Below are 12,295 nucleotides of genomic sequence, written 5' to 3' on the forward strand. Positions count from 1 at the left end.
ATTTGGAAAGATGGGTCCATGAAGTGTATTTGAAAGCATGTTTGTCAGTATATAGAGATTGAAAAGTAGTGTACCATTAACATTTTCTGGCATAATACATTTTTTAACCATGTGGGATAACATACTGGCAGTTTTAAAAGGAATTCTTGCTTCCAAGGGATGTGGAAGATGAGGGGAGGTGGAAGGAAGGGGATGGGCTTACTGATAGAGGGGGTAAAAGGGGCAGAAATCCAGGTTACTGTCTAAAGCGACCCATGCTGTAGACGCCAGCTGGGAAATTGTCAGTGCCAGTCCTGCACTGCATGTATGGTGCTCTCTCCCACCTGCTCCTAACATGGGTTCGCTCATTCTGAAGGATCTCCTTGAAAAAGCATGATTGCAATATATGAAAAAATGTTTTTGCAGCAACGGGTAGATTTATTTATTTATTCTGTTTATTGATGGCACCCGGAACCCAGAGGTATCACGGCACTAGTGGTGATTACATTACAGTAAATGCGTTATGGCAGTAGAGTTACAATGTGGTCACGCTCAGGAGCGTATTCGTTACAGCGTAGTGACAAAACACAGTTACAATTAAGTCACAGAGCTGTCAGTTATAGATAGAAATGAAGAGACAGAAGTGGAGACAAGGAGGCAAATCTTCATTGTAAGTAGTGCAGATTAATGGTAGTCAGGCATATATGTTGAATAGTGAAGTTTTTACTTTTTTACGAAAGATCAGGTATAAGGGTTCGTCTTGGGTGAGGGGGGGGGGTATGCCAGACAGCGGGGGCAATGACAGTGAAGCTGGTACCTCCAGCTCTTTTTCTGGTTTATCTCAGGATGATCAGAGAGGTGGAAGAGGGGGATAGCGGGAGGTCCAGGGAGCCGCAGGGCAGCATATGTCTATAGACATACAATAATAGTGATAGCAAAAGTATTATTTTGGTGTTCAGGGCGTAGGGATGCAGGCATGTCTGTAAGTATGTGAGCCAGGTGTGTGTGTTACTACGGGTGATAGATAGGGTGCAGGTCTAGCAGTGAGTGCCTGAAGGGCGGTTGTGAGAATTCAGAGCAGTTCTGCAAATGTCCCTCGAGTGCAGTGTACATCAAGTGATGGGGGTGTAACTGCATATTAGGACTGTGAATGCAAAGCTGTATTTTTAATGTGTATGAGCAGTCGGATTGTACACCGGCTGCGTGAATGTACCTCAGACGTATGAAAATAAATCAGCGCTGTGGTTGTGCATCTCGAGGCTGTGGCTACATACATGTGAGGGTATAAACCAGTAGATTGCCTTATGTCAGGGATGGGACCAAATACTATTGTACGAGTACATTATCTTGTATGGATATTTGGTGTGCCGCCCGTAGTGCAATCTATTGCATGAGTAAAAGCAAATGCTGCATTGCATTCTTTCGTTGTAAAAGTCGCGTGCTTGGAATTTGGGTGCTGAACTTAGTTTACATTCAAATGTATCGACGCAGTTGCATTTCCATGCGTGTACGTTCGAGCGTTGTTACATCCAATACACACAGGAAGGCAGTTACCAATACCGTGATGTTCACTGATGCAGCAGGAGTCAGCGGGTGGGGTGCACGGGGGTCTCGCGCTGTTCCTGAATCATAAGTTGAACACGTTATAGCGCCCCACCCACGCGCCCATTAGCCCCGCCCTCCCGCAACCCCCCCTACATTATTTATAGTGAAGGTGCGGAAGGAAACAGAATCGGGAGGGACAGGCACACAGGGCAGAAAGGAGAGCAAAGCAGACTGTGACAATCGGCTGAACACGCTCGGGCGACCCCCCCCAAGCCCGACAACGAAACACCTGCCGACATTCGGTGCATGGGAGACCGGGCTTCAGCCAGCAAGCCGCCGTGACACGGAGCCCTGCGGCGGCGGTCACAGCTCCTGGCACAGATGGACACTTTCTGAAGAGAAAGTCTCCACAGAGAAAACCCGCCAGCAACCTCAAAACCGCTCCTTTGCGAATTGTTCTTGTGTAGTGATCACTGCCTTTGAAGAATATTTGGGGGTGTGGGCGTGCTTGCGCCTGAAGAAGTCTTCCACGCGCTGCGCGAGGCGCGCTGTCCTGGGGTCTCCCTCCCTGCCTCTCCTCTGCTCTGTTCCCGCTCGCGCGGCCACGCGACCCTGCCCTCGTGACGGCGCCACACAGAGAAGAGCGGGGTCGGCTCCGGCAAAAGGCGCGAGGTTGCCTTTCCCGTTTTCTCTTTCGCTAGGCGGGAGTTTCTTTGGAAGCTCTCTGCATTTCGTAGTTGTGGGGATTTCCCCCCCCCCCCCAGGAGTCCAATGCCCCACAGTATGCCTCAGCTGTTTCCCCGTCAAACTTGCTGCGAAGTTAACTTTCGCCATCAACCCTCTCTTCTCTGAGGGCTCCTAGTGCTCCTCCTTCCCCTTGTTCAGTGTCCCCCTCGACGCCCGTGAGTGCCTTAGGGTTTCCACTCTCCAGTTCCGCGTAAAGGGTATCGCTCTGCGCACTCTCTGGTGTGCTGTAGAGCGTGTGTTTACGCGTGCTGCTGCCACGTCTCCCGCGAGGGACTTTGTCCTTGGTAGTTCCGTCTCCTGCGTTGATTTGTTCTCTCGCTTCTCTCGGTGGGCTCCCTCTCTGCACTATTTCAGCGCCTTTCCTGTGAGGTTTTCTTTCCTCGGCATTTTCGTATCCTCAGGGTCGGTCTCCCTCACCATGGAGCTCGCTCCTCCGTGGACTGCCTATTCTGTCCTTTGAGGCTGGCTCACCTTGGAAGCTGTTTCACCTGCTCCCTGTTCTCCCCGGATGCTGGGTTTATCTCCCTCAGAGTTTCACGCTTCCCTGTTGATTGCCTTCTTCCAGTGCTTTCATCTGTGAGTTTTTCTTTTCTCATGAGTTTCCCTCCTTTCGAATTTCTCTCCTCTCTGAGGTTCCCCGCACAACGTATTATTTCTGTACACAGCGCTTAACTTTCCTCTAACTTTTATGTGTTCAAATGTTTCCTCTTTTCTCTTTTTAGCAGCTGTCTCCTCGGTTGTTCTCCCTCTTTTCACTTCAGAAATTTGGACTTTCTTTGGGCTTTCTGGCCGGTGAGGTTACAGCCTTCCACGAGTTTACCCTCTACTTCCACAAGGTTTTGTTTCCCCTCACAATTGTCAAACAACCCTTGTTCCACCCTCCCTCATAGCTTAACTAGCTTGTCCCCTCGACTTGGATATCTGCTTTTCACCTGCGTCTCCTCCACTGCGGAGTATGTCACACTTTACTCCAGCGAGGTTTCTTTAATCTGAGTTTCCAATCTTCCTTTATAAAGAGTTTTGCTCTTTTAAGTTTTTCCTGCCGCATTCTCTGATAAGTTGTCCTCTTCCATCAGCTTCTGCCATGCTTTCCTGTGTGATTTACTCTTTTCAGGAATTCCCCTCACTCATCTTTTATGAGCTTTGCACTCATCAGTAGCAGAAGGCTTTCTGCCTGCAAGATCGACTGATTTTAGTAATTTCCCTGCCATCTCTTTCTACTGCTTCTTCTCATTTCAGTAGTTTATTGCTTTCCCCTTTCTGAGCTTCCCCTTTCACAGTTTTCCTGAGCTCCTCCTCTGTTGTGTTTTTCTGAGGTGCATTTCCCTACTGAAGGTGTTGGTCTGCATTCCGTCATGCTCTTTAGACCAAAGTCTGGGTGGTCCTGGAACCTGCTGGTTCTGTTGGCCCTGCTCCTGGAGCCCGGGCCTGGTTCAGCCTGGTACAAGCACGCTGCCAGTCGCCGCTATCATACAGTTGGGCGTGCCTCTGGACTGCTCATGGGTGTTCGCCGATCCCCTTACATGTGGCGCCGCCAGGAGGACCAGGTAGAACCAACTGTGGCACTAGGGTATGATCAGCTCCACCGGGTGAGCATGGGAGGAAACCAAGGAGGACAAGTAGCAGAGGTGGGCGCGGGGGAGACAGACGCAGGCATGCAGTCACCCTATATCCTAGCAACCGGCGAACAGTTGGGCATGATCAGGGACACACAGCTGCCGTACATCGAGCTGAGCAGCGAGCGGCCTGGCTTGGACGGAGACACAGAGAGACATACAACGAATGCAGGTCATGAGAAGGCTGTCACATACCGAGCTATACGGACACCCCATAGGTATATAATGACCTCATACTCCAAGTGGAAACCAGAAGAGATTGGTGGGGTTATGCGAGGCACACACCCCAATGGATCGCCTAAGGATTCCGGTAGCGAAACCCTGGCACCCTTAGGAAAATGGGCCTTTGAAGGGATCGGTAGAAACAATGGCATTTTTCCATCCTACAACAAACGTACCTTGAAAGAGACTGGCGTGAGTAGCATGGAGACGCCTTACAGCAGATTAACCCTCCAAGAGGCAGGAATGGACAGAGGCATAGAAACTTACAAGCAATACATACTGGCATTATACAACAAGAAGACCCCGGAAGAGGCAGACATGGAACGTAACATGGAAGTCCCCTACAACAATCTAATCCTTCAGAACACAGGCGTGCGCAGGGGCAACAACGCATCAAAGCAGTACATATTGACACTTTACAACAAGCGGACTCCCGAAGAGACAGGCATCGACAAAGGCACTGAGGCATCCGAACGCTACATACTCACGCCCTATAGCAAACAGACCACACAAGAGACAAGCATGGACACTGGTTTGAAAACACTCTTTAGCCAGTGGAAACCAGAGGAAGTGCACATGGGTAAGCATTGGCCCCTCATCCAGCGGGCCACCCAGGAACTGGACAAGTACAAAGCACCCTCACACGGTTGGGTTTCAGACAGGCAAGTCCTTGGCAGCAGCAGCTTGCCGTCCCCAGAGAGGACAAGCACAGACTTAACTTCCCGCTTCACCAAGAGTGATCCAGAGGAGAGAAGCAGGAACGTAGAAGGTCTCTACTCCACCCACAAGCATTCCCAGGAGGAAACAGGCACTGAAATGGGCACACACTCATTGTTCGCCAACTACAGGGACGTCTAACACAAGAAGTGGGTGAACCTGCGTGCTTGCAGGTAATCATCTATAGGTAAATCATATATCCTTTATGTGATGTGGCATTTGTAAAGTGCTTACTTGCATGGTATGGCCTCGAAGCACTGAAGAAGTCTGGGCTGATTTTACATTGCGTAATCAAGCAAAACATTACATAATATGGGCAATTAAAATAGCATTTGTAATTTTTTAGGGGGCGGGTTGGAGTGGACTGTGCTTTACTTATGTTCATTTCAGTTTATAACAAGGTGCTATGTCCATTCTTTAAGACGAACAATGTGAAGGGCAATTTCCACCTTAAAGGCGAGGATGCTTAACGATCAGCGTGCCCTGAGGATGGCCGTTTCTACGGTTCTGTGTAGTATTTCGGTATTTAAAGGCCAAACACAAAAAAGACTGATTTTTAATACCGTTTTGTGTGGCCTTAACAATGCTGAAATATCACATACTGCCCTCCCCCGAAGACAATAGCTTCCCCACCCTCTGCCGCTGGTTTTCCTGTTGATGGGGGGGGGGGAAATCCCCATCTCCTCACCCACCACCCCCTTTCCAGCCCAACACGCACTTACTCCCCAAACACACCCACAACACATTAAACACACTTACCTCACTCGATGCGACTTTCCTCTCCTGCTCATGCTTGTCAGCCCCTGCGTGTGCGGCAGGCGCGTGAGAGTTTGATTTAGAAAGACCGCTCTGTGCGGTCACAGAATGGCCTTTCTAAAGTGATCTTTTTCTTTCGATTCTTCAAAAACTACTTTTTCACTTGATACCATCACGGTTCTATGTGAAATGTCCAAATTTTAAAGGCACCATTTCTACATGTTTAGTGCCAAGGAAAGAGTGGGGTAACGGGGGAGACGAGTACACAAGATTTCAAATAAACAGGGAACTGAGAAGCATACTGCTGTGTTGGTTACTTGTGCAGAATCTGCATGGCTCTTAGGTGATCTCAACACACTGTAGATGAAAAGGAAATGAGCGGAATGGGAAGAAGGGAGCAGAAACATTTCCCTGTCAAACTTGTTTTCTATAGTGCACATCTTCCATTGGTATGACGGGGCAGAATGAAAGGTGTATGGGTAGAGCCACTTTAGAGTGTGCTATGGCCACTTAAATGTATGTAGCGATAAGCTGCGTCACCAATACCACTGGGTCTGCCCATAAAGACCCCTATAAATTGAATCAAAATGTAGGTCGCTACTGGCGAGTCACGCAATGCCTCTATTATATTTGCTGTACAAAGTGATTTTATCAATTACAATTCAGTCTTGTTAAGTTTTCATCTGTAAGTGGTTTATTTCCAAGTATCAGCCGACACATGTTTCGACCTACGCTACCATCGTAGTGATCTCTTGGCTCCGAGGCTTGTCCACGTAGCTGTGTAAAGGAGCCCTTGCCTGGGATGTCCGGAGGTGAGTCGGTGGTAGGAAAAGAATGGGGGAATAGTAAAGGTGGACAAAGTTGTGGGCGAAGCAAGCAAAAAGAGAAGAGCATGGAAATCAGGGTGCAGTGGTAGTATGGGCATTTATTTATTCATTGTTTGCTTGTTAGGTGCTTATCCAGAAAATCAATTCTGTTTCAAAGTGCCCACAGGGCAACCGGGAGGGCACATAGGAATGAGACACATTCAAATACATAAAAATAATAAATACAGTGGGGGGGGGGGAAAGGACGAACCTTCAATGCCTTGTGAGTATTCAGAACATGCAAGTGCAGAAGGGAGGGGGAAGTGGGGTAAGGTGCTGGGGCGCCCGTACTCGTGGGTGAGCAACGGATGAAGTGCAAGGTATGGCAAGTGCGAGCCTCCAGGACGGAGGGTGTGCCGAGGCAAGTGCTGAGAATAGGCAGAAGCTGGGGGCGATCTGGTGTGGGAGGTCGGGGCTCCTAAGATACTTAAGGGTCCTGGACACCAATCAAAGCAACTGTGAAATTAGCAGAGGATAAAGGACTGCTACAAAAGGACAAGAGGACCAGACAAAGGGTCTGGGAAGTGTAGAGAAACTTATAGCGTGTTATAGGCATTTCTTTGTACACCATTAGGCAGTAAAATCCCATATTCTCCCAGGTGCAATGTTTTGGGGCCACCAAGTCTAATGCCCTGTAAAGCAAATTGGTCAAGAGTTGACTGTGTGGGAAGGAGAATGAAGTGGCAAAGCAGTGGGGCTACAAAGACCTATATGAGAGGATCATCTGGGTTAGATGTATGTCCATGATTGAATCGATTCAGAAATGACAGAGGCAGAAAAAGCCGAAAGTTATTTGTTCGAAATAATTTTGGTTTTTCATCCCACAGTCATTTCAGGTAACCCGCTCCAACCCACCCACCAATGTACTCCTCGGCGGCACACTTATCTGTGTGCCGCCGACTCGCTGTGTCCCTGCAACACCTGTTCCCTTCACTTCCGGGATCGGGAACCGGTGCCACAGGGTCCCTTTTTGTGAAATGTTTTCAACTTAATTTTTCGAGAAGCAGGGGTCCTCCCACCCCGCAACTCTCAAGGCCATTACAGTGAACAAGGATGCGGGGGACAAAGCTGCAACCCTCGCTCCCCTTGTTCACTGTAATGGCACCAAATGGGAGACTTGATCAAGGTTTTCGGCTGTTCGAAATTTTCGAACGGCCAAAATTCGATCAAATCTCTCATTCGGTTTTTAAAATTTTAACAATTATATGGATTCCGGATTAGATGGTCTGCACTCGAGGAGCCAGACCCTCTGATCTAGATGAGCTTCCACTATGACCCAAACTTGTTCCACTGTGTAGGAAGTCATGGTGTTCCCTTGGGTGTCTTACCTTTGCTATGAATTGAACCATGAGGCTTTGTGAGCTGTTTTTTGTATTAAAAAACCGACGCAGCCATGGCATGAGGGAAGGCAAAGTCCCAGTGACCTGGGAAACAATTGTTCATCCTACATCCCACACTCAAAACTATACAGAGCTTTACCCCATAGTAAGGATGTCTCACAGCCAGTGGTCCAAGTGGGCAAGAGTGGTTGGGAGCGGTGCTCCTCTACTTTATAGTTATGTTTTACTAAGCAGCAGGTGTGTTTGTTTGGAGGTTTGGATTGCACGTGGGAGGGGGCGTGGTGATGGGGTTTGTGGGCAGCGGGGGCAGACCTGCAGGGAACATAGTTCCACTACTTGTTTCCGTGCACTTCGACCACTGCTCACAGCACTGAGGATGAGGAGCAGAAAGGAGTAGGTGATGCAACCCAGGGAGTAAAGCATGAGTATGCCAAGCGCTCTGACTTGCTCCTGTGACATGAATGGACATTTTTAATGTAGGGATAACTAGTTTACCTTGATGGCACTCTTATTTAAGGGTAGCGTTCAGTGTTTAGTTTCCAAGCTGAGAATGCAGCAAGGAGGCTTCGCCCAAGCAGCCATAAGACTCCATGAGCAAACCCCAGGAGTTCCTGTGGCACTTTGCGGATTGTGCCTCCCTTGAGCTGTTGCTGGGCCTTTCTGGAAATACTCTGCTTACATTCACCGCTCCATGCCAACCACTGTGCTGTAGTTAAAACTCTCAGTAGATTAGAACATAATAACACATACCATGATAGATGTTTGACAGGTGTGTCAAGGGTTTTATCCCTTCTTATCTGACTGAAGCATTGTCTACTAAGACCAATTTTAGGACATTAAGGTCTAATAATACCAAACAGCTCACAATTCCCATGTGTCAACTCACTCAGGTGATGAGATCCGCATTCTTTATGGCTTCACCCAAGGCATGGAATGCCATCCCACCGGATCTTAGAGAGATAGAATCAACTACTACTTTCAGAGAGAAAATCAAAACACTGCTATTCAAATAAGTAGGTTCAGTATCTATCATCTCTGTCTTGTTTTTTGTCATGTTTTTTGTTTCTTATTGCTCCCTTAAACACCCGGGCCCCATGGAGCGCAATACAAATGAATAAAGTAAAGATGGGAATAAGTATCCTTGTACTGCACGTTGTAATGATATTGCAAATACCACAGGACTTTTGACTATATAGGGGAACAAGTGCATTGACACACTGACCTCTAATTATACAAGAGAATGAGGTGATCCACAATTTAACTTTTAGTTTGGGATGAAATTTGGCAAAGCCAATTTTGCTAAAGTATTATTGTGTATATTCTCTTTCGGATGTGCGTAAATAAGAATTTATTTATTGTTTATTTATATAGTGCTTATACACCAGAGAAGTGATTCAAAGAGCTTCAAGGTGGAAAGGGAACAAGGGAATACAGTAATCATTCTTAGGCCTTGAAGATTCTGAAGGGTGAACACAGACAAATTAGAATACTAGGCCTGATGACATTTTTCCTAGTGCAAGTGTAGCGACCAAGCTCGGGAGTGGCGGGGGGACGAGAGACAGTGGGGAACAGGACAGAAATCTAACTGGTGCTTGTACGTTTAGGTAATGCATATGTACAGACAGAGGTGCAGGGAATGGTGCGCTTGTGGGGGCAGGGAGGTGGACAAAATGGGTCCAGTCCAGCAGGGCCCTGGCTTAAGTTAGGAGTGCTGAACAAAGTGCAGCGACCTGAAGGCAAGTGCAAAAAGACTGGGGGGGGAGTTCGGGACCTGTAGGCTCTGGAGGTGAAACAGGCAACACTCAGAAAAATCTGAACATAGTTAGGGGGGAGACGGAGGGTGGAGTGGAAGAAAGGAGGTAAGCAAGGGAGAGGGAGAGCAAAAGAGGATGAGAAAAGAAAGGTCTTGAGGAGTTTCCGGAACATGTAGTGCGCCGGCTCAAGACTGAGAGAGACAGAGAGGCTGTTCCAGAAGGAAGCACCTGCAGAGGATAAAGATCTACCCCCAAATCTCTGTTTGTGAAAGCGGCTCACCCGCAGAGAGTTGGAGGAGGATGAGCGGAGGACTCTAGAGGGAGAGTATTTAGGGACCTACTCACACAGTTGGCTTGCAGCACCCGAAACCTCACCAGTGACCTTGTCCGTCCCCTGCTCAACCACCTCCTGCCTGTTGTCCATGATGTAGATACTCTGGTGGACCACTACAACACTATCCTAACCAACGCGATCAACACCTTGGCTCCCCTCAAAGCCTGCAAGGCTACACCAGCCAAACACCAGAACTCCTGGTACAACCCAGATCTCCGTGCCCTATGCACATTGAAAAGAGCAGCCGAAGCTGCCTGGCTGAAAATGCCTTCCACAACTAGCAAAGTCTCGCTTACGGAGGCTGCACCGATTTACAACCAACGCATCCACACTGCCAACGCAGTTAGTTATAGAAATAGGATAGCCAATGTTACCTCCAGCACCCGGGAACTATTCACCATCCTGAGAGTCCTCGAAACCCCTACTCTCCCACCAGCAACACCCGCAACAGGAAAACTAGCCAGCTCCAAAATAAGATCAATACAACGTGCTCTCTCGTGGCAGCCCCTTTGTCACCACCAACATACATGGCACCAAGCCCAGACATCCCATGCTTCCAATTCCAACCTATTTCTACCACCAACCTAGAAACTATCATCAAGGGTCTTAAACCGTGCCGATGTAAAGGGGATACCTGCCCAGCCTCCATTGTCAAAGACTGTGCTGAACCATTATGCCCGCTCATTGCAGCCATCACAAACTCATCCTTTGCCACTTGCTCTGTGCCCACCACCCTCAAAGCATCTTGGATCTCCCCCTGCTAAAAAGAAAAACGACCTTCGACCCCACAAATTACCAGCTTATCACAACTGTCCCTTTGCTGCTGAAATTCATTGATAGAGTTGCATACCTTCAGATCTGGGACTTCCTCGAATCTCACAACATCATAGGCTCCTGTCAATCAGGCTTCCGCCCCAGGCATGGCACGGAGACAGCCCTCCTTGACTTAAAAAAATAATTTGTCTACTCTATTGACACAGGCAAACTCTCACTGGTCCCAAATAGGAGTAGGTTGAAAGGTGGAGTAGGAGTAGGTCAAAAGCTGCTGATAAATCCGTTGACTTATCAGCAGCTTTTGACATGGTTGAACACACTACGCTTTGACATCACGTCACCACTTCAGCTCACTTCCCTGTGACCATCCACATAATATACCAGCCTACCGGCCAATCAACCTCCATTCAGGAAGACATTCAAATGTTAGGAAACAACTTGTTTGGCTTGCTGTTTCCTTAATGTAGAGCTAGCATCCAATCAAGTTTGGGCCTGGCCCTTACGACACCAGACACTCTAATTGGATGAATGCTCATGTTACCCAATCATAGCACTACTTCTGGTCCGTCTTCCCCTTCCAAGCCCCATAACTTGAAAAAGTTCCCCCTGCCATAGCTCCGTCTGACAAATTTCTGCTACTTGCTCAAGGAAAGACATTGCTGTTATCTATCTGTGCCACTCACTGGTCTGGCTTTTGATTGTCCACATTAAAAAAATGTGTCAAGAAGGAGCAGCTGAGCGGCACCACAGTATGCTGGCCCCGGCTGCTGCAGCCAGTATGTTGCTATTGCTAGACCAAGCGTCATTTCCACGACTGCGCTGCCATGCATCTATCAAATGTGTGCCTCCCACCCCTTTCTGCTTCCAGTCGCCCAACCATGAGGAATCCAAAAGATGCCCCCGCGCTCTGCCGGACCTTAGTGTAGTACATTGAAAAGTTTAGTTGCTTAGGTCTTTTGAATGTTATGAAGTGACTATTTGTGCATGCAAGAGTTTGAATGAGTGTGTGCACATATGTGAGTGTGTGTAGGCTTGCCGATATGTATGTGTGTTCTCATGTGAGTTTTTGTGTGTCTGCATGCAAACGGTCTTTGAATGTTATGAAGTGACTATTTGTGCATGCAAGAGTTTGAATGAGTTTGTGTACATATGTGAGTGTGTGTAGGCTTGCCGATATGTATGTGTGTTCTCATGTGAGTTTTTGTGTGTCTGCATGCAAACTTGTGAATGTGTGCGTACATGTGCTTAAAGTGATGTACACACGTGTGCATGTCCATGGGCCTCATTACGAGTTCAGCGGTAACCCGTTGCTGCTACCGGCGAGTTGCCGCCGAATGGCCCCTGCAGGCATACTTGTAGTCTGGCGGTCCGGAAAGGGTGCTGGTACGCTGCTACCGGAACCCTTATTTCTGGAACGCCAAGCTTGCAATGAGGCCCCATGTTTCTCTGAGTGTATGTGTATGACTGGCTGAGTGTGCATTTATGTGCATGCAAGTGTGATGGATAAATGTGTTTGGCAGGTGAGGTTCGCCTCAGCAGCAGTTAAGTGATATACAGTGGCATGTCTCGGGAGGATAGCTCAGGGGGAACGTGCTTACCTTGGAAGCAAGGCAACACGGAGCAACACCGGTACGCGCTTAGAAAT

The 12,295-nt window shown here is 48.2% G+C and overlaps 1 protein-coding gene across 2 annotated transcripts in view; it reads left to right on the plus strand.

Annotated features, from left to right (window-relative positions):
* Positions 1–1,704: 1,704 nt before the first annotated feature.
* NPW (neuropeptide W) overlaps positions 1,705–12,295 on the plus strand; it is a 73,898-nt gene continuing 63,307 nt past the window's right edge. Inside the window, exon 1 of one of the 2 annotated variants that reach the window (XM_069647321.1) lies at positions 1,705–5,013. In XM_069647321.1, coding sequence (XP_069503422.1) covers positions 3,627–4,967 — 1,341 coding nt within the window. In that variant the 5' untranslated portion in view covers positions 1,705–3,626 and the 3' untranslated portion in view covers positions 4,968–5,013. The remainder of the gene's footprint in view (positions 5,014–12,295) is intronic. The other variant, XM_069647322.1, reaches the window with a different exon arrangement.

This window comes from Ambystoma mexicanum, chromosome 2q (genome assembly GCF_040938575.1).
Source record: "Ambystoma mexicanum isolate Mex_15411 chromosome 2q, UKY_AmexF1_1, whole genome shotgun sequence".
NCBI classification, from domain to species: domain Eukaryota; kingdom Metazoa; phylum Chordata; class Amphibia; order Caudata; family Ambystomatidae; genus Ambystoma; species Ambystoma mexicanum.